Here is a 27803-nt window from a genome sequence, read left to right on the forward strand (position 1 = left end):
ACACTTTCTCTCTCCAATGCAGGCAACAGGCATGAGGTCCAAGGAATGTTTCCCTTACAAGCCTCTTGCATTGGTTTTCTTCCTCAATGATGAGTCCAACTCTCCATGAGCAGATCATTGTGATGCTGTAGTTGGCTTAGTATCCTCTGTATGAAGCTTGCTCTCTTCATAGTGTATCAAAATGAGGTTCACTGTGTAGTGAGTGCAGTTGTCCCTTACTAGTGTACAGGGGCTTGCTTTAACAATCCCCAAGGTGCTCTATTTCTGGTAGTGCAGCCTTAGGCTTATCAGAGGGCACTTAGACACTTGTTGCACACACAGAGTCTGTAAATGAGACACACTCAATAAAGAAATCCAACACCAATTTAGAGAAAAAACATAGATTTTAAAAATTAATTTAGACACCAAGGTTCATGAAATTAAGTGCTTTTCGAGTGAGCAATTTTAGGAAGCAGAAAATATAGCTGTCAGATTTGAGGCATGAGCCTCAAATGTGGTAATGCTATCCTAAAGGAGAAACATACACTGCATAGGGATACCAGCAATCTAGTTACAGCGTTGTTTCATCTGGACTTAAGGTAAGAAGGGGCCAAGGTCCTTAGTACCATCAGCAGTTTTGGTTTACGTGCCCTGATGTGTCCAGCTGCAGAGGTGTTGGTTGCAATGGTAGCCTCAAATGATGCAGCCGAAGTCCTTGGAACAAACCTGTAACAGAAAAATGCTGCAAGTACGGACTTAGGGACAAGTCAGGTGGAACCCAACAAGGAAGGGGGAGTGGTGCTTGGGTACTTGACGCTCTCTGGGGAAATGTTGCACCGTCAGTAGGCTAAGAGTCGGGCTGTGGGACTCTGGTGCCAATGTGTTTTGTCTGGCAAATCGCTTGCTTTGAAAGTTCTCACTTGTTAGGTGGATGTGGAGATAGGAACAAAACAGGACAGCAGGGCCACACTCGATGATGGCCTCTCTGACACCGACATCCCACGTCAGTAGGTTTGTCTTGGTGGTATTGGTGTTTGGGCTGGACACTGAACAAGCCTTGGCTGCTGCAAGGGGTCGGATACCCCAGGTATTAGTGAAAAACAGGTATTGGTGCAGAACAGCCCCTCGGGGTCCTGGGGTCTCCAAACTTGGTTGGGAGACTGATCTGACATCCTGGAATACAGTGACCTCCTCCTGGGTGACTGCTGCATTGGTAGACCCAGTGGTCAGCAGATAAGTGATTCAGAATTTGCAGTTGGTTCCTGCAGGTTCCTCCTCTTCAAAGGAGATGGTGGCTGATTTGCGAAGTGCTGGCAACCCTTTTAAACTTTTGGAGGATGCATAGCTGCAGGACGAGTTTGGTGTTTGCAATTGTTCGAGACAGGAGCAGGCAGGGTTTGGCGTTAAGTCGACAGCTAGTTTTCAGTTCTTGTGCTCTTTGTCTCTTCTTTGTCCTTCTGCTTTAGTCAGGCGAATCTGTGTTCCTGGTTTCAAGGGGCCACCTAAACACTCAAATTAGGGGCGTTAAGGGGAGTAGCCAATGGGCTACTTATCTTGGGTGTCACTGTACCCTCTATATGACCACTTCCTGTGGGGACTGAGCATAACTCTGCCCCAGAGTTTCCAGAAACAAGATGGTGGTATCCTTCTTTCATGGAACACATCAAGCAGCCCAACTTAGGGGTGTGGCTAATCTGGCGGTGTAACACGCCTCTTTGCATAGCTAACTTCCCACCCGTCCTGATGCCAAATGGGCCTCAGGGCAGGGGGTGGCATCTACCAGGTCTAGGGGAAGACAGGGTGCATATCAAAGGCTTTTAAGCCCCTGGCGTGCTAAATCACTAGCCATCCTGCTGTAGGAGGTTTGAGCCCCTTCCTCCAGTGCAGGCATTGTTTCTGGCCTCAGAGAGCGTGGACTCTCACCTGCAATGGGGTTGGAAACGTCTGTACTGCTGATAACAGTCAGCTAGCACAATAGATAGTGGTAGGATTTTCAGGAGGCGCCTCTTGGGTGCATGTCTTAATAAATCCACTACAGGCATCTGTATGCATTTATCATGACAAGGTATTTGATACCAAATACCATAGGTTTCAGTTAAGCCATCCTGTAGCTGGAGACCTTGTAATGACCACTGCCCAGTACATATACTTAAGATGGCTTCCCCCTCCACTTGTACTATCTAGTAATTACACTAGACAGCACAGGGGCATATCTGCTTATGCAGATATGCCCTCATATGTAATGCACACTGCCTTAGGGATATGAGGCCTGCTGTAGGGGTGACTTACATATATTGCATGCAGTTTCTGTGGGCATAGCTCACAGGTTATGTGCCATGTCGTATTTTCACACATTTGCACCATTTCACACAGCCTGCAATGCTAGTGACTTACAGGGGTGCTAAAGTATGTGCTGATTTTGTGACCATTAGACCATTTTACTTCGATTTAGAGAAAGGGCACTAGGGCCCATTTAGCAAGAACCCAATGCACATCAGTCTAAAAACATCAGTACCAGTGTCAACAAGCATTTGCAATGTGATAGGTCTCGCATTAGGAAAGTGTGAGCTATTGGTATTGTAAATGACACATTTTTTATTTATGTGTTGGTTTTGAAAAAAGCGAAATTAATAGCTTTGTCATTTACAATGCCAATAGGTTTAACTTTCGCAAATGTGACACCTATAGCATTTGTAATGCAATATGTGTTGTATTTACGTGACTTACATGTATTAATATTACAAATAACAATGGCTTTACATTTTGTTTAATAATTAATATTTCAATAAAAGCTATTGTAATTTATGATGGCAATAGGTTAAACTTTTGTAAATAACTTTTGTGACGATTATGTTCAGTGTATTTTATTGTGACGAAAATCCAAGAACAGAAGTGAAATATTAACATCTTTTTGTGACATTTGTAATAAAGCTTGAAACATTGAGAGAACATATTTGAACCAGTTGTTGTTGAATGGTTGCACAGAGTGATGCTGTGGTAGTGCCGAGTGATGCTGTGGCGTTCAGTGATGCTGTGGTAGCACATAGTGATGTTGTGGTGCCCCCGAGTGATGCTGTGGTGGTGCGATAGATAGAGTGAGTGTGATAGATAGAGTGAGTGTGATAGATAGAGTGAGTGTGATAGAGTGAGTGTGATAGAGTGAGTGTGATAGAGTGAGTGCGATAGATAGAGTGAGTGCGATAGATAGAGTGAGTGCGATAGATAGAGTGAGTGCGATAGATAGAGTGAGTGCGATAGATAGAGTGAGTGCGATAGATAGAGTGAGTGCGATAGATAGAGTGAGTGCGATAGATAGAGTGAGTGCGATAGAGTGAGTGCGATAGATAGAGTGAGTGCGATAGATAGAGTGAGTGCGATAGAGTGAGTGCGATAGATAGAGTGAGTGCGATAGATAGAGTGAGTGCGATAGATAGAGTGAGTGCGATAGATAGAGTGAGTGCGATAGATAGAGTGAGTGCAATAGATAGAGGGAGGGAGGGCGATAGATAGAAGGAGGGCTATAGATGGATAGAGGGAGGGCGATAGATGGATAGAGGGAGGGCGATAGATGGATAGAGGGAGGGCGATAGATAGATAGAGGGAGGGCGATAGATAGATAGAGGGAGGGCGATAGATACAGATAGATAGAGGGAGGGCGATAGATAGATGCAGATAGATAGAGGGAGGACGATAGATAGATGCAGATAGAGTGAGGGCGATAGATAGAGTAAGGGCGACAGAGTGAGGGCGAAAGATAGAGTAAGGGCGACAGAGTGAGGGCGAAAGATAGATCGAGTGAGGGCGATAGAGTGAGGTGGCCTCGTGGTGGCCATGGTGGTGGACATGGTGGTATCAGCATTTGATGAATTTTTCCAGCCCTGAAATTTCTACAAAAACTTGTAAAGGAAACAAATCCAATTGGCCCAGAGTGGATTCATTGTATAAAGTAATGATCTGTTTTTATTTGGCACTAGGTTCACCACCTTTCGGAGGGGGCGTTTACACAGTGACCAGAGGTGTACTTTATTTTGTGCTTCTTTGTTGCATGTTTAAAACGTATGGGGTTGAGAATGCTTTCCACTGGTGTGACTAAAATTCTTCCTCGGCAGGTAAAAGTAGGACTTTACTGGTAAAGCCAGGTGTGCCCCATAAACCCAGAGGCGGAAGCCTCCAGCCCCCCAGTTATCAATAAAAGCTGAAAGAATGTGAATTTTAATGAGCCTGGCGAGAGCTAACCATACAATCCACGCATTCCGCTCAGGTGGGGGTGCGTGAGCCTGAGACTGCACCTGTGCAGCGTGCAGCCCAGAAGCGGGGGCACGTGACACCAACAGCACCGGCTGCCAGCGAGGGGGAGGGAAGACCACCCCGGGTCTGCAGGCCACAGCTCGTGCCATTGCCCCGAGCCTGGCTCGCGCCCCTCGGCCTATGCCCAGCACCGCCGCCTCCCAGGCTACCAGTGACGTCAGGGGCCGCGCGTGGAGAACCTCCCCGCGCGCACTAGTTAAAAAGAAGCAAAAAAAGAAGGACTGAAAGAACACGAGAGAAGAGGAGGTTGACCTGCGGAGAGAAGCCAGTGGCACCAGCAGCGCGTACCCCTCCCTCTGCTAACAGTGGCACAACCCAAGACCAGCCTTCTGCAAAGCAGCATCTCACAGACCTGCCATCTGGTACTAGCATCACCCAGATCACCAGCATCACCCTAGACGTTGTCTGCCAGCAGCATCCGCGTAGATCTGCCCTGTGCAGGCAGACTCTGCATCAAATATCCCATTGGCACTAGCACAAGACCTGGTATGTACCTAGGCACCGGCACTGTTCCTGTACCTGCCCTGTGCCAGCAGCATCTTCACGAACAGACTTACCCTCTTTCAGCAGGCACACTTCACACCGGACCTACCCTGTGCCAGACAAACCACCCCGAGCATCACCCACACCTGCCTTCTGCTGGCAGCACCTGGAGAGCAAACCGGTGCACTTCTGAGATCAGCTCCGGCCAGCACCCTGTGCCTGCATCAGCACCCGGACCTGCTTTGTGCCCTCCACAGCCTTTCGTTCTGCCCTCCCCCGTGCCCTGCATCCTGGGAGCTGCGTGACTGCAGAGCCAGGACCTGCCGGTGGCACCGCTGACCCTGTGCTACTCCTCGGAATCCCAGCAAAGCTCAGCCCAGGATGCAGCCCCACCAGTCGGCACTGCTGCTGCTGGCAGCGATGTTCCTGCTGTGCGAGGCCAAGGTCGGAGAGAGGAGCATTTCCTGAGGGAGGAGACGGTGTCTGAACGGAGGACCGCCCCGGAGGAGCCGGCGCAGGGAGCATGCGGGCACAGAGGGCTGCTGCTGGCTCTACCCCCGGCTCTCCTGCTGCTCCCGCACCGAGAGCCGCCAGGGGCTCCTACTGCACAGGGAGCCCAAGGTAGGCCCCGCCATGGGAAGACAGGGCACAGTGCCACCTGTGCCGGGAAGGACCAATAGGGGGCAAGTGCGTACTTCATGCCAGGGAGGGTGGGTGACCTGTAGAGGCTTATTGAATGTTTGCAAAGGTGTTCTACAGACTAGTTTGATGGTGATTACAAAGAACCAGAAAGAACCATTATTTAACTATGAATAAATATAAGTAAAGGAATATAATTGTGTATAGAACTGCACAGGAGTGCGGACAGGGGACACAAGTAAATCAAGGGATAGTGGAAAGGAAACAACTACATCAAGAGATAGTGACTATGGAGAAATTGTGATGACAGATCACGTGGGATACTGACGACGAAGAAAGAATAGACAGGACACGAAGAAATAATGTTGAAGTAAAATGACTAATGAATGAAGGGATGGGTACTATGGAGGAGGAATGGCCACTATATGAAGGAATGGCGAACACAAGTACAGGATACCCACTGAATGAAGGGACGGTGAAAATGAAGAACTAGTGACTGCAACATAAAGGAATTGGTTAACAGAAGAAGGGATGCTCACAGAATAAGCAGATGGTGAACATGACGAAATAGTGGACGCCTGATGAATACAAATTTGCAACTACTACAGGAAAATAACTAAATAAATAACAAAAAAAGAGACAGCAGCCACCGCTGCGAACACGGAAGACAGGGAAACAGGAAGCAGCTCAGGAACCGGGTTGTGACAGAGGGCGGGGGCTGCCCGCGCATGCGTGCTATTTGTTATGAAGAGGGAGCCCCGACGCCAAAGCGAAGTGCGGCAGCTGAAGTCCCAGGAGGGGGCCCGGGTGAAGACCAGCGGATAGCACTGCGGGACTCCTATGCCGAGACTGACCCGCTGGCTGCCGAGGGAGAGAGGGACACGCGGAAAGAGCCCGGTGAGTGGGCGGTGTGGGTTGTGTGTGCGCGTGTGTGGGTGCGAGTGTCTGTGTGTGCGTGTGTGTGTGTGCGCGCACGTGTGTGTGTGTGTGTGTGTGTGTTATCCTCTTCCTGGCAATGTAGGACAGGAGATGTGCACGGCATGTGGGTGAACGTGCGCACTCACATGGGAGAATCGCCTGCGCGTGCCCATCCCCTGTCTCACATTCCCAGGAAGTGAGTAACAAAAGATGCTTTGCTGGACGCAGTGCTTCGCACTGCTTACACCAGCTCGACCTAAAAAGTGGGGGTGCCCATGAAAAAACTGACACTTTTCCACATCCTCCAGCTGTACTGATCAAGTGAGCTCATTCACTGGACCAGTTAATGGCTTCCTCCTATGCAAGCTACCACTTCTTTCCACAATTTTTAACATACTCCTCTAAATTTAGATAGGGCATTATAGCGACATTTGAATGCCTTGTGCAATGTAACTCCACATCTTTCTTTGCCTTCCTTTTATTCTAATATACTCTCTAACTTCCATCATATTGTGCAACCTAGTCTTGCTCTCTTCTAAAGACTGCATGTGTCCCGGGCTGTGTAAATGCTTCATATTCTAGACAAGCTGTGTATTTCTATACAAACTGGCTGAGGCATTCCCCTTCCCCCCTGTTTAGTCACAGTTGAGCAGTCTGTAAAACCTGCCTCCACTCCACCATTACTAAATATACAGTGCCCTTCTTATATAGAGAATCTGTCACATTCTCTTGACACTTAACATTCAAGATTATTAGTAGAGTGAGTTTATTTGTTTGGGAAATACCACAAACCTGTTATGAGAACCTGGCTTGGTAAATGGTGTACACTTATGTAAGTGGGCACCTTACACCAATCCAGACAACCCATATGGTGATTTTAGTAGTCTTAGACAACCTTAGAAAGCTCTCTAAGTGGTAGCTGTGTAGTGCAGCCTTCATTCAGGCTTAATCCAGAAGGAGTGTAAAGCAGCTTGTTTTACCACAACATTACCCTATAGGCATAGATTAAGTGGAAATTACCTACACAGTGTATTTATAAAAAATATGTATATTTTGTAAGACACTCACTAATACATACAAATATCTCCTAGCCGGAGATATACACAATGCACACAATTATTTTCAATAGAAACAGGGAAGTATTACGAAATACACAGTGGTCACCAGAGGGAGACCAAGCCAAAAGCTAAAATAGTTGTATGCGAGCCACGACTCAAGTCAAGACTATACCCTGAAGACTTAGAAGTGCCGGGACCCGAGGAACTACCCAAGGTAAATAACCATGAGCCCCTTCGGCGGCCGTGTGCAGAGTAGGAACAAGACCGCGGGATCAATGCAAGTCAATGGGTAAGTAGCGGTTGCAATTTTAAAGAAGGACCCTTCCCAGTCGGCCCTTGAGGAGCCTCTGTGGAAGACAAAGGTTGGGGTGCCATCGCACCCGTGGATACCATAGGAACCAGGATACCTACACCAGGGAAGCCAGGTCCATAGGTGTGAAGTGGCGTCGGAAGCCTCTGTCGAACCATATGGAGGACTTCAGGAAAATGCCGCTGCTGGGGAAGGTGAAAGTGTCGGATGAAACCCTAAGGTGGATTCAGGAAGAGAAGTGCCTGCAAGCAGAGGGGGCAGAGTCTATGCCGCTCAGAAGTGACCAGGAGACACGGAAAACGAATGCCCACCTATGTCGAGTGTTGCAGGAAAGCTTACGCTGACCTTGAAACTGCAGCTGTGCAGTCCAGGCGGTGCTGTAGATGACCAGGAGCAAGCTGTCTCACATCGGATGTCGAGAGTTGAGGGGTCGGTGTCCGTCTGTAGCACCAACAAGCCTTGACAACTGCAACCAACATGGAAGTGGACGAAGGTACAGTGTCTGGACCAGCAAGGGCCAGAAGACTCACTACAAGCAGGGGAGTCAGGGCAGGCCCCGAGCAATCGGGGGAGCCCAAAGAAATCAAAGCTGACCCTCAGGACGACCTACAGGCTGAAAGCACTGGAGACTCAAGAGGACCTTAAGCAGCTCACCAAAGATGCAGACCCACGGTGCAAGGGATGCGGTGAGGACGAATATCTTGGTCACTAGAGATGCTTGAGATTGGGGTTACTTGGAGCCAGAAGATCTTGGTGGAAGGAAGCCAACAAGCCTTTGTATCTGCAAGTCGAGGCGGTGCACAGGGGTTTGGTACCTGTGGCTCCCACGAGGGATACTGTCCTCCAACTTGGTGAGAGGACAGGGCAGGCCTCGAGGAATGTGAAGAACCACCACCTGTGTTGCTGAGACTTTTGGAGTCCCTGGGAGCCCGGTATCAGCACACCGGGCAGCTTAGTTGCGGTGCCTGCAGATGCAGAGAAGTGACTCCTTCACTTGAAGGGAGATTCCTTCAGTTGTCTTGGATGCCCACAGGCCTTGGAAAGTTCCTGTATGGTGCACAGGCACAGACGTTGCAGCAGACGAGCAGGGCGACGAGATCAGGAGCAGCAGAAGTCTTCCCAGTTGCATCCTTGATGCCCAGAGCGAAGTCCAGCAAAGTCCAGAGTGCCCAGACGGTTGAAGAAGTAGTGCTGTCTGAAATTAATCTTGTCCCACAACTAATCTAGTGACCCACCCTCAGGTAAGTCCTCAAGTACCCTAAGGAGAGAGTTGGGAGGAGTCAGGGTTCCGTCCCAGGGGAGGGGTCGGACAGTCGGGAGGATACTCCCATGTCCTTTGTCCAGTTTCCCTTGAGCTGGTTTGAACTGGTCTATGCAAGGAGGTCGCCAAGTGTGCCCCTCAAGCAGACTAATTGGCACCAGCAAGGTCTCCCAACCGGCCCCAATACACTAAACCCTGTCAGGGAGGTGATCACACCTCCCTGTGATAGGATACCTATTGTTCTGCCTTACCGTGATCAAACCTGGCTCAGCAGCAGGAGTGCAGAATCGTGTCTCTGGTCGGCAGCAGCCATGTTGTGCTGTCTGAGCTAGAAGACTGGTACCAGGAGTACTGAGGGCACCTCTAAGGAGCTTAACAGTACATGGAATAATACCTCCCCACACTGTTTACGGTGTGGTGGTATGATTCCAACACGTTTGATACCAAACATGATGGACTTTGTTACAGTCAGTTTCGAGATGGTCCTCGCGTAATGACGCCATGCCCCTCTATATGTTATGCCTGACTCACAACCCGAAAGAATGGTCTCTGTAGACATTGGGGGTATCCTGTTGTCATGGCTCATGCTCTAGGGAATAAGAGTCTCTTTCAAATTTGCTATACCCTCAGGAGGAACACGCTTTACAATAAACCAAGAACACAATCCACAAAAGCTTTCCGAGAATGCCTCCATCAATGATATATGCATGGCCGCTGCATGTTAAAAAGCCTAGCTTCCTCAAAACATTACTGTGTTGAAATCCATGCAAATTCTAAGGCACAAGTGGGACAGACTGTTGTAAAACATCTTCGACAACCCCACCAACACTTTAGCTCATTCTCCCAATAAGGTTATAATATCACAACATAATTCATAAATGGCATGTGAATCTAGAGATTCAAGCTGCCAAAAAGGAAAAGGTGACTCGCCTGTAACAATAGTTTTGCAGCTTTAAGCTTTTCTGGAGTCTCGTGCCACCCATCCTCTTTGCCAGTGAATAGTTCTAGGTCAGAGGTCTTCAAACCTTTTGATACAGAGACCCCCTTGTTGAAATGTTTTAGGCGTAGGGACCCCCCCCCGACACACATTTCTAGAACCTGGTCCTTCTCATCATCAACAACTATCGACAACCATAAACGCCCTCCAATTCCCAGCAAACCATTTATACTGAGGGGAAATAATATTAAACTGTGTTTAGCAAACCAACAATATGCCAATGTGAAAGGGAAGGAAATACTGGCATTCCTGTCCTTTCACCTTGTGTTTGTGCACAAATTGCTGCCGAACACCAACATAGGCAAGATTGTTTTAGTGCAGTTCACAAAAACAATCCCAAGAGGTGTTTTCCTCTTTCTATGCAAGCTGCAGAATGCTCTACACATGGGAAGAGGAAAAAACGGGGAGAAATGAAAACATTTCTCTTCGTTGCGCCTCTGCTGGGGAGGCGCACGTTTTTGGCGCTGCCCCAGATTTACGTCATTTTGTAAATTGGGACAGCATCAAAATCCATGGGTGTTGTGTGGGAACCCCTACGCAGTGCCCATGGAATGCCTCCTTGGAGCAGAGAAAGGCAGCGTAGTGACTGCCGCTACTTTGTCTTAATCCATACCTATGTGGCCATGCACAACCACAGAACGATTTCATAGGGATGGTTAGGACATTTGTTCCTCTGGCGCGTCAAAAGAAGTGATGCTCTGGCGGCACAATACTCTCAAAAATAAGCCTCAAAATATTCTGTACGTTTTTAGATCTTTCACCATCCAGTAGCTACATACACAATAATCTGCAGCTTCGATGAAAAATACATTTTAAAAGTTGTTATTCAGTGGTGTGTGTAACCAGAGAGCCACAGAATTAAATCTTGATTGGTGCAGTGGAGAATAGTGACTTGTGTATTTTTTGTGCTACGAGGTCACAGCGTATGACATAAAGCCCTGTGAATATGTAAGCCATTATTTTATACTTGCATTACACACAGTATAAGATAGACTGATACAAAATGTGCACATAGATTTGCTATGTAATGCAATGTTTATTTTTACGTAACTGTCCCATCAACGCCTCCTTAGGGATACTAAGCGCTGTGTAAATACAGTTCAAATTAAAAGCATGTACTTCACAGCTCAGTTAACTCTTTGCACTACCACAAAAAAAAATCTTTGTCATCACAAAGTTTGGAGTGATTTGATCAATCAAAGCCAGAACCGGCTCCCAAGCACCCTTTACTCTTGCAGTTTAACTAAATGTGCACATTTGCACGTCATTCGAGCAAACAGACGCCCTGGCATGAAAGTTTTTCACAGCACAGGAGACTCCATTAATGAAAATTCAGCTGAAGCATTTTAACAATCGAAATCAGCCATACTGTGACAGTTGCCTTTTTCCGAAACGAAAGCAAACGTTTTGGATTCCAGGCACAAGTGAGTCTGGATAATGCGGGCCCTCCTTCCCAGGACTCCACGGCCCCCCTGGGGATCGCGCTGCACAGATTAAAGACCTCTGGTCTAGGTTAACAAAATGGTTAACCCCAAGAACAATGAAAGTCACTCACTACGAGACCCGGGTAATGAAAGCAAGGAAAAATGATTCTGAAGATGACAACCAAGTACTGGAACATTATAGGCTGGCGTATGATATCCTAGGGGGCTGGCACTGCTCACCTGCTCCGCGCCCCAAAGAAATTTCAAGCTGAACTAGTGCTACAAGTACATAACTTTTTACCTGCAGGTAAATAACTAGTTTCATATTACATTTTATCTACTTGTCTTTTTAATAATATGGGTAGAGGCTTTGAAGGTGGGATTGATCCCAGAAAGAGGCTCTACAAGATACTATGGGGCATTGTGGTGTTTCTGTCATGGTCACTGGATTCCAAATGCACGCATGTGTTTAGGTTGTCTCTAAAAGGGTTGGTTTTTTAGTGAATTAACACTTGTACCTGACCAAGTACTACTTGTCAGGATTTTGCAGAGCATGCAATTCTAATATAAATATTAAAACTAACCAACCATTTGTTTATAGATCTTAGATGTATACACAGTGTAAGCAGGAAAGGTGCTTTTGCTTTACACATTTCTAAGGCTTCTAACCAGTCTTGAGGATTAGTTCTGATCGAAATGAGAAATTGATCAGATTTCTAATTCCGGCCCCACCGCTTGTGATCTTGGACTGATATCTTCATCTTTTTGTGTATCAGGTCTGTTATTTAACACTACCACTGGGAATACATAGAAAACATCCAAAAACCTATACTAACCATCATGTAATACATTTTGCACTGAATAGAAAGAGCATTGCTGATTGTGTTAAATCATCTGCATCCCAATTGAAAATCCTTTGAATTCTAATCATAGTAACAACCAATTAGAATTTGATGCATTAGGTCGACCAGTGCTCCAGTGATGACAGTATACACTGCAACAAAGGACTTCTCAGTATGTGAAGGATATTACATGTTAACACTAGGGAAGCTCCCCAAGCTGTGCGTCCCACCTCGGTGAGATTATCTCTATGTTTGTACAGGAAATCGTGTCCTAACACTAGGGGAGGTGCCCAAGGATCAGCTCTATGCGCTAAAACTGAAGGGGATTTCTATTTGCTTCTCCATGCTGAAGGCTGCACTAAGCGGGAGCTACGTCAACTTTGGAGTATTCCGTCTATACGGTGATGACGCACTCGACAATGCCTTGCAGACATTCATCAAACTGCTGCTGTCCATCCCACATAGTGACCTCCTGGTAAGTCTTTGCAGTGAATGTTCACTCTTTAACTTGTAGAGGGGCGTTTTGTGTAATTGGGTTGCTTTTTTATTTATGAGAGACTGCATATTGACTAATGCATGCAATGAGAAGGCAGCACATGTTAGTTCCGACTTGCTTGTTCTAGGAAATGGGGCCTGTGTCTGTTTTGCTATTTGGTTATTCAATGCAGAGTTTTTGCTTGTGTGGATATCCTTCATCTCTTCATTATTTCCTCTACAAAATAATACATTATGCTGTCTATGACAATAAAAGGATATGGGGTAGATACGTGTTCTGGTAATGGGCAAATCTCCCCTAGAAATTCTTAGCCTGATGCAGTTTAGATCTTTCAGGTTACATATCAAATCACATATTGGCACATTAGCAAATGGTTTTGGAGTGCTTATAATCTAAGCCTTGCAATGTGGTTGTTGGATCCTGTTTGCTCATCATTTTCAGCTCCAGAATTTTTTTTAATCTTTTTACCATCTCTAACATTTTGAACAGTAAATCTCTTCTCTGCAAAAGATCAGAAGTGGTACTCTGAACCGTGGGTTCTAGGCTGTTGACGTTGAACCATAGTGATCATGGTGTGGTTTCTTAGTGTCAACTTTATGAATATACTTGGTAACGATAGATAATTCAAGTATGCTTCTTTATGTGATATGAGACATAAAAGCGTAAATGTCCATATTTATATTGGTTTAGGATGAGTGAAGCCAGTAATAACTGTTCTCTTCCATTAGCAAGACGTGTCAATTTAATGTCTTTTTGTACTTTTAGAGGGATACACTTGCACAAATGGCTGATGGTAGACAATGTCTTTTTATAGGTCCTCAAAGCTTAAAGGATAAGAGCCTGCAAATCATACGTGGGGCTTTTTGTGTCAAGGTCTTTAAGGCCTAGTTCCAGGTTGAAGTCTAGCTGAGTATCATATCTGAAATACGATGGAAGGATATGCCATTTATTGCTTTGTGTTTAAAGATAAAAGCTTGTGTGTTACCTTGGCACGGCAGTCCGCTTGTAGCGATCTGATGAGGTTGAGGTATGCCTCAGAAGATTGTACATGGTTCTGGTGGGAAAGTTTGAGACGTCAAGCAGGGGATTGAACTTTGGTGAGACCCATTAATGAACATTTGCAATACTGCAGTCTGAGTATTAGCTAGTCTGGTTAGTGTTTTAGTTGTGCTGAATAGGATGTGTGAGGGAATTTTATATGTGTTTGCAACTTGATCATGATCTTCAACTACAGTAGTAGTTGGGTTATTGGAGGAAGGGTAGAGGGAAGGAGGGAAAGTGGATTTAGTGAGGTAGAGGAGTCTAACATGAGGCACCTTAGAGCCTGTTTGAAAGGGATGGCAGTGAGACCAACACTCTTTGCTGAAGGAAAGGCCTGAAAACTGGAAGTGGTAAAAATATATAGCTGTGTAGAGATAGTATGAGAAACCAAATGAGGTGATAATATAACTGACAGAGGTGGTTCAAAGAGGGTGGAAAGCAAAGTGTCAAGTACTGAGCGAATTAGATGCTGATAATATGGAATCCCAGGAGTCCGAAAGAGTCGTCAGAGTGCCATTTGTTTGCTAAGCATGTCATGCTTGGATAGGATAGTACTGTATAAGGATCAATAGTGTCAAAAGCAGCAGATAAATTTAAAAGTATGAGAACACAAAATTGGCGATTGTGATGAGAAGTCATGATAAAAGTCTGGCTACATGAGAAAGTGCAATTGGAAACCTAGAATTGAAGAGGTTTTTTGAGGATAGGTTTGAGAGTAAGACTGTAGAAAATAATCCATTCAGTATTTAGGATTAAAGGCTTAGTTAGTTGGGAGAGATGGGATTGTGGAACAACTGCATGAGGGGTAGGTACCAAATAATGAGGGGAAAGAGAAATAGGTCAACCAGGGTGGGACTTTGAAGATTAAAGCAAGAGATTTTATGAGTTTATTGAGAGATGTGATAGAGTGAGAGAATATAGTTAAGTGTGGTTGGTAATTAGTCTGGATTGGGAAGGCGATGTAAGTGGTGTATAGAGATGAGTGAGCCATAACATTCGTAGGAAGAGCCGAGCCAGAAGTCAGGCTTTGTGCTAAGAGCCAATGGACAAATCAAGCCATCAAATGATGTGCTATATAAGTGATGCAACAACAATTGTCAAGCTAAAATATGCTAAAGACTCTTTCAAATTAATTATAGGTTATTTCTTGAACATTTGTGTTTCAAAGTAGTACATTAGATAACATCACTGCGTGCACATCGGTTAAAAAGAGTTTCTAAAACTGAACTATGTTCCCACTTTCAGTTCCCTGACAACACTGCCATGAGTAAGCCAGTTTATGTACACTAAATATATGGCCAGTGTAAATATTCTATGTGGTGCTACATTATTGCCTATAAAACCTTAAATTAGTGGGGATTTATATAGCACACATCCTCAACTAAATTTCAAGGTAAAACATATATAAAGATGCTCCTGAAGTAAAATAAATTACATTAATATATGTAGGTGGAAGGTATGGCCACTGCTTAATCAATCCACGCAAAATGTATTTATGAAGAGAAAAACTTGTTTGACTTGTGTGAAGGTGTACTCAGTGTCAGGCGTATACAATACATAAAGAAATTTGTTTCTGATGGATACATCTGCCTGTGGATTCCTCACCTTAGGAATATCTCCTGCGCCAGCATTCAGCAGAAACGTTTTCCTAGCTTTCCACGCCGACGAGGTCGTCGCAATGCCTTGGCTCTGCACGCGGCTCCGCATGATGTCACTGGAGCAGAATCCGTTTTTTCAGTACTAAATCACACAGTGATGCATGTTATTTCAGTACATGGAGGGTCAAACAGCACACACCAAAAATAGAGAGACTTTGTGTTTAGGCTGAGTGGTTGATGCACCTAATGCCCCTCCTTGAACTGGTGTTCTTAGAATATTTATCACTGTGTAATTTTGTGTTTTAAAACGCATTGTGGTAAAGTAGATTATCCAGTATTTGGGGTGTCTTTCATAGATTCACATGCCTGAATCATTCCCCGTCGTCGAGACGGGAGCCTCCGGTACATAAAAAAGTAATGTCCTATAGACATACATAGCTAAAATAGGCCTAAGGGCCTCCCCTTAGTAGCCTTTCTTTGTCCTTATGTAAAAAGGACCAAACTCTCACAGTCAGCCAATCAGCTCCGACCTCCCTCTAGAACCTTCCTGGGAGGAGCCTCAGTCCCTCAGATTTTCGTACGCACGTTGTGCTAGGGAGTCTCCAGCCTGAGCTCTCCTCAGGATTCCTTCAAAATCATCTAACTTTCTTTGAAAGTGATTCTTCAATCTCAACTCTTCAAGGATTACTTCACTACACTGTTTTTGCAGTAAGTGTTTTCTTTCCACTGCTTTCTTCCATGTCTGAATCATAGAAGAAAGCCCTTTTCAGGGCATGCTCTTCATGTGGGAAGAAAAGGATCCATGTGGATGATAAGCATGACCTGTGCTTATATTGCCTTTACCCGGACCACGTCTCGGACAAATGCAGAATATGTAGGTCTTTCCCTAAAAAGACCGTGAGGGACAGGGAAGGTCGCCTTCTCATCTGGCTCGACAGGCTTAAGGACAGAGACACTCTGGAATCATCTGAGGGCAGTGTTTCCAAGTCCTCAGAAGTCTCTAAAAAGAGGCCTAGGGTAACTTCCCCTGGCCCCTCAGACACTCCTCCTAAGAAGGCACACAAGAAGTCTTCAGAGGCAAGATCTACGACATCTTCAGTGTCTGTTCAGGACGATCAAACCTTTAAAAAGCCTGCTCCGTCATCTACCAGACATGCCCAGAGAACTACCTCAGTCACAACCACTGTGTCGACGACATCAGCGTTGTCGCCTTTAGCGTCGACGACGACGACTGCATCCTCGTCATCAGGTAGACCTGTTTCCTCTGTTATACTACTGAAATCGTCGACGACGACGAAGACCTTGTCGACGACAAGGACTACACCGACGACGACGTCAGCGTTGACGAGCCCATCGTCGTCGAAGACGTTGCTAAAGAACCCACCGTCGACGACGAAGACGTCGACGAGGGAGTCGACGACGAAGACGCCGACTACGAAGACACCGTCGACGAAGACGTCGACGACGGGCTCGCCGTCGACGAGTGCACCGACGACGACAACATCGACGTCGAAGTCGTCGTCGACGACCAAGGTACCGTCGACCACCCCACCGTCGACGAGGACACCGTCGACGACAGACTCGTCGTCGAAGATGGCACTGTCTGAGCCATGGAAAAAATCCAAACTTGTGGAAGTGTCGGCCCTCACGCTAACGCCGTCGACGACACCCTCGACGACGACAGGATCAAATGCTACGTCTGGCAAGACTACCAAACTGCAAATTACCCCGGAAACAACGTCTCCGAGCAAAGTGGAAATGCAGCCACCTCAGGAAATCTTCCAAAGTGAAGAATCTGAAGAGGATGACCACCTGGGTCCCGCTACTTCTATCTCGGACCTTAATGTCAAATGCCAAAGCACTGATGAGGAACAGGAGGAGTTCACTTATCAGGAACACTCCGTCCACACTAGTGTCCGCACGGAGGTCACCCCCATGATATGCCTACCGGCGACTCTTGTCAATGACCTGCGGTTCCTTGTACAAGATTACAAGCAACGCTTCCCGGATGCGGACAGTGGGAATCAGACACCTATGGTACATACACCAGCGTCCGCCCCAAAACAGTCTCAACCTCTCCCTCAAACCCACCGTGACAAGGTCCAACCTCAGGTGGTGGACTCCTCAGACGAAGATGAGGATGAGGAGGAATTGGAGGAAGGAGAGGTCCAGGAGGTCCACTCGGACCAGGATGAGGAGGATGAGTATGTGGCGTCATCCCCAGCTTCACCACAACCACGCCAAGCGGACTCACCGCCTGTGGACATTGCCGGCTTCCACAAACTTGTGGAAAGGGCGGCGAAGAGATTCCATATGGTCGTGGAATCAACTGAAACGGAATGCTTCTTGCACGATTTCAAAGAGCAGACGCAAAAGTCGACTAAATCTATTCCAATTATCGAGTTCTTGTGGGAGCAAGGCAAGAAATTAATGCTGACACCCGCTTCTGTACCCGCGGTTGTTCCACGCCTGGACAAGAAATACAAAGCCCCACTTACAGCGGCGGCTTGCCTCAACAGACACCCCAAACCTGATTCGGTGGTTACGCAGGCGGCCCAGAAGAACTCCCGCAACCCTTCCTCCCCGCTGTCCGCTCCTCCAGACAAAGAAGGCAGAAAGCTTGACACGATCGGAAAAAGATTCACGACAACATCGGCCATGACCATCAAGGTGGCCAACTCCATTGCTTTGTTGGGACGTTACAATCGCCAACTCTGGGAGGACATAGCCCCTTACGTAAAGGAACTGCCTGACGCAGTCCAGGGTGAAGTCAAGGCTCTCCTTGTGGAAGGTCAAACTTCAGCTGCGGAAATAATTGACTGTGCTATTGATGCAGCCATGACTGGCTTCCGTCAGCTTGCTGGAGCTGCTGTTCTGCGCCGTCAAGGGTGGCTAAAAGCGACGTCGTTCCGCCAGGAGGTGCAATCGAAGGTGCTGGACATGCCCTTCGGCGGCCAGCATCTTTTTGGGGACAAGATCGACGAGGCACTGCAGACCATAAAGAAGGACACCGATACTGCCAGGGCACTGGGCACTTTGCAGTCGCGAAACCAGTCCTTTCGAGGCAACCGATCCAGAGGTCAGTCCTCTTATCGGGGTTCCTATCAGAACAGGTCCTCGTATTCCTACAATAACAAAAATCAATACCAGCACAAGCAACAACAAGGTCGTCAATCTTCATACGGAAGATCTAACTTCAGAGGCAAAAATCCCAAGAGGGGCACTGGCGGCCGCCAGTGACCGATTACTCCAGCCAGTCCTACCACCCTCTCCATCCTTTCAAATTGGAGGAAAATTGACCCATTTCCTCACCAATTGGCAACACATCACCACGGACCGGTGGGTTCTCCAGATGATACGATTCGGCCATTCTCTCGAATTCACCAACATCCCTCCCAATACACCTCCCCAAAGACGGGCGCACAAACACCTACGCCTGCTTCTCCAGGAACTTTCTGTCATGCTACAGAAAGGAGCAATCGAACGAGTTCCAGCATCCTTAAAGGGGAAGGGGTTTTATTCCCACTTCTTTCTTGTACGACAGAAGGAGAACAAGTGGAGGCCCATTCTAGACCTCCGGGCGCTCAACGCTTTCCTGCGGAGCCAATCGTTCAGGATGGTGACGATCCAAGAAATCCTGGGCACTCTGGAAGAAGGAGATTTCATGACATCCTTGGATCTCCAGGATGCCTACTACCACATCCCCATCCTCAAGCGTCACAGAAAATTCCTGAGGTTCGAGGTTGCAGGCCGACATTATCAGTTCAAAGTCCTGCCGTTTGGCCACAAATCCGCGCCGCGGATTTTCACAAAGTGCCTTGCACCGGTGGCGGCCTTTCTGCGTCAGCTGGGTCACCAAGTCTTCCCCTACCTAGACGACTGGCTGGTGAAAGCACCCTCACCCGAAGGCGCGGCCGAATCTTCCAACGCCTGCACCAATCTTTCTCAGAGGCTGGGATTGACCCTCAATCTCAAAAAGTCCTGCATTATCCCTACGACAAAAATTACCTTCCTCGGAGCTACCTTGGACACGGAGTGCGCAAGAGCCTTCCCCTCGAAGGAAAGGACGGACAAGATATTGTCCCTGGCCACGGCTGTGGCAACAAAGACACACCTCAAAGTCCGGACTTACACATCCCTCCTGGGAATGATGTCTTCCTGTATACTCCTCATCCCTCACTGCAGACTCAGGATGCGCCCGTTGCAGGAAGCTCTCACGAGCCAATGGACTCAAAGTACTGGCTCTTTCGAAGACATTGTACGGATAACACCAAAAATATCCAGGGGTCTAGAATGGTGGAGGCGTCGCAAAAATCTAACCATAGGATTGCCGTTTCTCCTTCCGGCGACACCTCTGGTGATCACCACGGACGCCTCCCTGGAAGGATGGGGTGCTGTTCTCCAGGACCTTCGGATCAGCGGCAAGTGGGACGATCAGGAAAAGCTGCTCCATATAAACCTTTTGGAGCTGAGGGCTGTATATCTTGCTCTACAGGCCTTCCTACCACGCATCCAGAACTCCCCAGTGCTCGTCAAAACAGACAACACCACGACGATGCACTATCTCAACAAACAGGGGGGAACGCGTTCGCTCTCTCTATCACGCGAATCGCAGAAAATCTGGAACTGGCTGGTGCTACACGGAATCCCGCTCAAAGCGGACTATGTACCCGGAAAAGACAATACCATCGCGGACGCCCTGAGCAGACAAAGATCCCTCTCCCACGAGTGGGAACTGAGCGACAACGCTCTGGCTCACATCTTCTCTCAATGGGGAGTCCCAAGAATCGACCTGTTTGCCACCAAGGAGAACGCCAAATGCCCAAACTACGCAAGCTGGCATCCCCAACAAGGGTCACTGGGAAATGCTTTTTCCATCGGTTGGTTCAGCGTGTTTGCGTACGCTTTTCCTCCGTTTCCGATGATCCCGAGGCTCCTCAGGAAGATGAAGGCGGAGCCCTGTACCCTGATCCTGATTGCCCCGTTCTGGCCGAGACAACACTGGTTCTCGGATCTGCTTCGACTCTCCATCAGGTCACCGATTCGTCTGAGGCAGCACCCGAACCTCATAACGATGTCCAACGGACAGGTACAGCACCCGAACCTCCAATCGCTCAAGTTATCGGCCTGGCTCCTGAGCACAGAGAGTTCTGTGACCTAAATATCCCACAGGACTGCAGGGATGTCCTGGCAAAAGCGAGAGCGGACAGTACAAACAAAACCTACTCTCTCAAGTGGAAAAGGTTCTGCATTTGGTGTTCAGACCAGGGCCTGCGACCGCTCGCTGTCACCCCTGAACAGATATTACCATACCTCCTACATTTGGCACAGTCAGGACTGGCACATGCATCCATTAAGGTTCACCTGGCAGCTATCTCTAGGTTCACCAGAACTTTCACAGGACCTTCTCTGTGGTCAAGTAGGCTGGTCAAGCAATTCCTGAAGGGGCTCTACAGATCCTTTCCGAGGCCTCGGAAAGTCCCTCCGACATGGCAACTGAATCTGGTACTCAACCAACTCATGAGACATCCGTTTGAACCCATTCATCGAGCATCTATCAAATACATCTCCTTTAAAACGGCGCTCTTGCTCGCTTTAACATCGGCCAGGAGAGTTAGCGAGCTACAAGCTTTGTCCATTCAGGAACCATATATGCAGTTCAGACAGGACAGGGTGGTGCTGAGACCGAACCCTAAATTCATACCAAAGGTGCCTTCGGACTTTCATCTCAATGAACCAATTGTCCTTAGGTCCTTCTTTGCGAACCCTTCCACAGCAGCAGAAAGAGCACTGCATTCTTTGGATCTCAAGAGATGCCTAAAGTTCTACCTGGATAAAACTAAGGCTCTCAGGAAGTCTTCACAACTGTTCGTGGCATACAGCAGACCAAGAATAGGCCTTCCTCTTACGAAGCAAAGCATCTCGAGATGGATCTCCTCGGCGATTGCATTCTGCCACGACAAGGCCGGACGGCCTTTGACTGATCATGTTACTGCTCATTCCACCAGGGCGATGTCCACGTCAGCAGCACTGTTCGCTGGGGTGCCAATCTTGGACATATGCAGAGCGGCGACCTGGAAGTCACCGCACACTTTCTCCAGACACTACTGCCTGGATATCGAACTTCAGAAGGATGCGGCAGTGGGCCAGGCGGTGCTTCGCCATCTCTTTCAGTGAGGTGAGCCTTCCTACATCCCGCCATCCAGGTATGCACATTCTTTGCTCTTGTGATGTTCCAATTATGCTGTTCCCATGTTATATGATAATATATGCATTGTCTAACATGTCTGCAGAGCGACTTTACATCACACATGTGCATATCTGATTGCTAGCTACTCTGATTCAGGCATGTGAATCTATGAAAGACACCCCAAATACTGGATAAGAAATGCGTTACTTACCTGTAACAGCAGTTATCCAGTATTGGTGTCTTTCATAGATTCACATGCAACCCTCCCGCCTCCCCTGGAAGGACTCACATCCCTCTCTGACAATATTACGCCAACCTAGCTGGGTGCGTACGAAAATCTGAGGGACTGAGGCTCCTCCCAGGAAGGTTCTAGAGGGAGGTCGGAGCTGATTGGCTGACTGTGAGAGTTTGGTCCTTTTTACATAAGGACAAAGAAAGGCTACTAAGGGGAGGCCCTTAGGCCTATTTTCTCTTGTATGTCTATAGGGCATTACTTTTTTATGTACCGGAGGCTCCCGTCTCGACGACGGGGAATGATTCAGGCATGTGAATCTATGAAAGACACCAATACTGGATAACTGCTGTTACAGGTAAGTAACACATTTCTTACTGTATACAGTCCTTGCAATTATATTATTACTATAAACTTATTCCGTCAGTAGCCTCTTTATATATATTATGCTTATACATACCTAATCTCCTACGGTGATTATTGGGCTCCCCTAGTGTGTGCCTGCTCAGTGAATTTTAAGGTGGGCACAAATGTGACTCAAAATGAGGCACAAGGAAATAAAGTGATTTGCATAAGATCACACAATTTGGACAGGTTGAGAGGCTGAGATTTGAACCCAAGTTTATTGATTACACATTAAACATCTCAGCCATTGGATGGGTATCACCTTCTCTTCCCATTTACCGGTGATGAACAATGCTTTGTTTCCGTCAGGAACTGAATTAGTACTCTGTGTTGGATAAATGCATTCATTTTATGTTAAATCGAGCTAGCTCAAGACGTGTTTCTAGAAAAAAGTATTAAGTTAAGGGAAAACGGCATGCTATCTGTTTTGCTGCCACTGGCTTTCCCATACTTAACAGAAAGGGCAACATCAGAAGAGGTTCAACACCTCAAAGATAGCAATTGTAAATATTAGCAAAACAAAGTCTTGCAATGTTAAAGGAATTCAGAGACAAATGTGATAGGTATAGATGGCAGTTTACTCAGCTTCTAAAATTTGAGCTGAGCTAGATGGCAGGGTTCTGGCTCTTGAGCTTAGCTTAGGTTTTCAGTGGCACATCCACATTATTTAGTGTACTAAACCTTTTTCTTATATTGATGCCTTTGTGGGCCGGGGTGTGTACTGCACAATAATTGACGGAGATATGTGTGATAAGTGGACGTGGTGTAGATAGTAGGTGATTGATACTGCTTCCAAGTTTTAAGTGAGTCTCAGATGAGGTAAAATGCAGTTAGCATTGCCCAAAGTAAAGGATAGTATCTTCAGATGACGTACCATAAAAATAACATAAAGAGCTATACCTACCAATAGCCCCAATACCCTTACCAAATAACGAGTCAGTTGGCAGTGAAGAAAGTTCAATCGTTTATTAAGCAAAATACTCTATTGAGGAGCCTCTCCAAACCTCACCCATCAGGTGCGCGGAGAAGACTGCTGGCTTACATTCAAAACTACACATAATATACTTTCAGTTCAACACATGAAGTCACCGTAAATGGAAAAACACCACTTGGCTCTTGGGCCCCGAGGAAGGACCATATATTGCACACATGATTGGTTCAAAGCCTTGCTAAGTTATTACTGGGGAGGTCAGGAGCGGTGACTCCTTTCAGTCCTGGTGCCCGAGAGAGTAGGCACGGCGCCTCCAGGAATGCGCTTATCGCACCCAAAGCCAGATGCGACCTTGAGTCCCAGGATAGGGGGAGAACAGTTTACTTTCAGCTGCTCTCAGTAACTCAAATGAACTGATACTGGGCAACTACTAGAGATTAACACGTGATCCCAGCTCGTGTCTGACACAGGCAGGGAAAAGATGGTGTCTGTATGGTTCTCGGCCCACTCTATTAGTATAGAACAAACGGACAAAATAACCCTTTTCCTACCAGCTAAAGCAGATAGAGGTTATGCAATGTGTATATTAAGCATAAGAGGATATATAGATACATCATGCTAACACAATATATATGTCTGATACTCCTCGTGTAGGGGAAATCTAACTTTTATCCCTCAAAACGGCCCTTTTAGCATGATGTAGCTAGCTAAAAATTGTTTCAGTCTTCAAAGATCTGCATCATATCCTTTATTTCTTGTTGAACTAATTGGGCTTTTACCGCTGCTGGGGAAGGACTGGTCACGGAGGAGGTGAGTTTAGTAGCACAGTAAGAGTAGCATGCAGGCCCACAATGTATGCAAAGGCAACAGATGAATATGATACAGACTATACCCGCCAGTACCAAAAGAATTTTCCATCCCCAGGTGTACAACAGACCCCAAAACCAACCAGATGGGGACCAGGTACCAGTTTCTGCATGTACTTCAGATGCCAAACGATGTAACTTTTGAATGGCCAGATGAACAGAGGGGGCGGAGTCAGGGACATATACACAACAGGAACTGCCGATCACGCGGCATGCTCCTCCTCGGTCTGCCAGAATGACGTCTAAAACCATTCGATTCTGAAGCGAAACAAGTCTTGTCGCTTGAAGCTCTACAGTTAAATTGGTCAATATACCTGCAGTGGTATTAATCACCCTTTCAACTACTCTGGACAGGCGCCATACTGCCTTACTAATGATGATGGGTCCCCAAATAGGAAATACCCCTTTTACAATATCAATAAAATGCTGCTCAGGAGCATCTGTTTGATCCATATCAGTTGTATCGATCTCTCTTATTCCTGGCGAGTGGCAGACTCTGTTTGTCTAATCGATGATCCTTGTGATAATTAGAAGAGGCTATATAGACTGGAGGGTTCAAGAAAGACAAATAACGGCCGACCCAGCCGCGAGGAAGCCGGGTATAAGCATTTTCTCCACAGACAAAATATACATTAGGGGGAGTCAACAATGGGGGGCTACTGGAAGTACGTAACCGATAGGTGTAATTGCACCGACTTTCTCCTACCGATATGTACCCTGCTCCCTGAACACAAAATGCAGAGGTACTGTTTAATATAGGCACTGGAATTGCTCTATCATCTGTAACATTTATTTCCTTAAATTGTTGGAAATACTGGATGAAATTGAATTCTGCAAAATCCAGGATTTCATTTTTTAACTAAGTGATGTTTTCATGTTCAGTATACAAATTCATACACTCATTCGGATCTAAGGACCCCTCCCCATCATTTCCCTTTGGGTCAAATCCTTGGTGTACCTCAATATATATATGCTAAAATCATCTCATAGTCCTTCTCCGAATACCTTTGAGTATCTACTGTATAATGCATATACATCACTGAGAGTAACTTTAACCATGCTTCCCAACTTCCTAAATAGGACAGGGGCAAAGAGATAAATAGATCATGTTTGTGCATAACAGAGGGCAGAAAGCCACAAACCCAACAATTCGTAGTATTCGTAGCACTGTGTGTTTGATGAAGCATTTCAACAAATACATTCTTCGTATAAGTCTGACGGTGTCTTTCCTTATGTGGGGTTAAGGTATAGAATATATGTTCCGGAGACAGGGCAGTGGTACCTAAGGAAGTATGAATAGGGTGGCGAAATTCTAAATATATAAACACACTCATTTATTTTATTAACAAAATCGATATCGTGACCACAAATGAAATTTTAACACGCTGTGTCCAACTGGAAAAGACAGGCCTATATACAGGGTAATAAAGTGGTGCAAGAAGACGTTCCTCTTCGGGAACGAAACAAGCAAAAGGGTACATGCTAGCTAAAATTCCAAAAATAAACTCTGGCAATGCAGTCAAATCTGCCAGAGGGTACTTCTCTCCTGTGTCCGTCTAGAGCACAGGTCTTCAATCTGTGGGGCGCGACCCCTATGGGGGTCGTGGAGTCCTGGCAAGGGGGTCACCATTCCAGGCCTCACTTCTGTCTGGAATTTAAAACTTGCTCTTACTTTTGAAAACCGGGACGCAGTCGTTCAAATGCTGCAGCTGTAGTTAATTGTCTTCTGTGATGTGAAACGAAGTGGCTGGGCCTGAAACAAACCTTCGTTCCAGGGTGCCTGCTAACTTGAATGAAATGATAATGTGTGTATTGAGGAAATCTGCAAATGTAAATGGTGCTTGGGAGCGCTTCTAGCTTTAAGTGCTTTCTGATGGCAAAGATTTTTTGGGCTGTGAAGTGCATGCTTTTAATTGCACCGTCCCTCTGAGGGGGTGTTAAAGGGACAGGTATGCAACAAAAAAAATGCATTACTTATATTCTGGTATTACTAACATCTACACTTTGGAAGCTCCAAATATCCTAAAACTATTTGCACAGTTTGTAGCAGTCTACTTCATAATGTATGTAATACAAGAATAAAATAATGACTTACACTTTCACAGTACTTTTTGTCCCAGGCTGTGACATTGTAGCACTAAAAATCCCCAAGTCACTATTCCCCACTGCACCAACTAAATTTAGGGCCAGATTTACAAGAAACTGACGCATCTGCATAGGTGCGTCAGTTTCCTTGCGCCAGCGCAAAATGTCCTTCTGCCACCACGGATGCGTTGTATTTACAACACAGTGCTCCATGGCACAAGGATTAACAGATGCGTCAGAAATACTGATGCATCTGTTGGCACAAAAGTGACGCATCGCTGGAGTTGCTCATGAAAGTGTCACAACTCCAGCAATGTGCCACAACAGATAGGTAAGTCTCACACAAAAAGTCCTGCGTCATTCCTTACGCCTGGTCTGAGCAGGCATAGGGATTTTGAAGCAGTGAAGGCGTAGAGTGACGCAGTAAAATGTTGTAAATTTCACTACGTTAGTTCTACATGGCTTTTTGCGTGGGAACGCCTAGCCTGCATATAATGTGACGCAAGGCTTTACAATGTGACGCATCTCCCTAGATGCGTCACATTGTAAATTGGCCCAATTGTTTGTGCCGTTGTTGCGTAAAAAAAAGTGATGCAATGGCCTCGCAAGTAGGCACACAGAGCTTGAAAATGTGCCCCAAAATTCTGTGGCTCTCTGATTACACACAGACCTCTGCAATGCATTAATTAACAGAGGATTCCTAATATACTACAGTGCATTTCCTACTCATTAACAACTTTAAAAAAAATATTTTTCATTTAAGCTACCACTTATTTTATATGTAGCTACCTGATGGTGAAAGACCAAAAAAACTAGTAAAATATTTTGGGGCTGATTTATGAGTGGCTTGAACCTCTGGAGAATCATTTTTTTTAAAGCTCCGGCAGCACAAGCGTCGCAATCGTATCTATGAGGCGACGCAAAGTCACCCTGCATGGCTATGAGTGCCCTCATACATATGGAGTAAGTCGCTGCCTAGCCTTAGTCTGTCAAGTAGGAGTTCCATGGGCGTTGCGGTGAGTGTTCCCACTCAACAACCATGGATTTTGACGCTGCCCCAGATTTACCAAACCATGTAAACCTGGGGCAGCGCCAAAACCATATGCCTCCCCACAGCAGGCGTAATGAGGAGAAATGTTTTCATGTCTCTTTGTATTTTTTCCTCTTTCCATGTGTGCTGCATTCTGAAACTCACATAGAAAGAGGAAACCCCCTCTCAGGGCACCTTCCTGCACAACAAAAATCCTGCCTACATTGGCGCTAGGCAGCAATTTGTGCACCAAAGCAATGGGAAAGGACAGGAATGCATCATATTTCATAAATAAGGTGCATTCCTGCCCTTTCACATTGGTATAGGGCAACGCAGCAAGAAGACTTGCGGCGCTGCCCTACGCCAATTCCTCATACATGAGGTCCTTTGTATTTAGCTACACCTCTGACCACGCCCCCACGCTTACCGATCTTTCATTTGATAAACACTGTTTAATATTATTTCCCCACTGCAAATGTCGGAATTGGGGGTGTTTATGGTTGTAGATAGTTGTCAATGTTGAGGAGTACCAAGTTCTAGATATTTTTGTCAAGAGGGGGTCCCTATGCCTAAAACATTTTGACAGGGGGGGTCTCGGCATCAAAAAGTTTAAAGACCTCTGGTCTAGAGCCTCACAGGCAGGCTCCTATTGTTCATCACAAAGAAAAACAAAAGCAGACTTTCACGTTGGAGTTATGGTTTCACACAAC

At 46.4% G+C, this 27803-nt stretch overlaps 1 protein-coding gene across 9 annotated transcripts in view; it reads left to right on the forward strand.

Moving 5' to 3' along the window:
• XPO7 (exportin 7) overlaps positions 1-27803 on the forward strand; it is a 687768-nt gene that overhangs the window by 555623 nt on the left and 104342 nt on the right. For all 9 annotated transcript variants that reach the window (XM_086943668.1, XM_086943671.1, XM_086943674.1 and 6 more), the window contains one exon: positions 12480-12694. In XM_086943668.1, the coding sequence (XP_086799794.1) occupies positions 12480-12694 (215 nt within the window). The remainder of the gene's footprint in view (positions 1-12479; positions 12695-27803) is intronic.

This window comes from Lissotriton vulgaris, chromosome 11 (genome assembly GCF_964263255.1).
Source record: "Lissotriton vulgaris chromosome 11, aLisVul1.2, whole genome shotgun sequence".
NCBI classification, from domain to species: Eukaryota; Metazoa; Chordata; class Amphibia; order Caudata; family Salamandridae; genus Lissotriton; species Lissotriton vulgaris.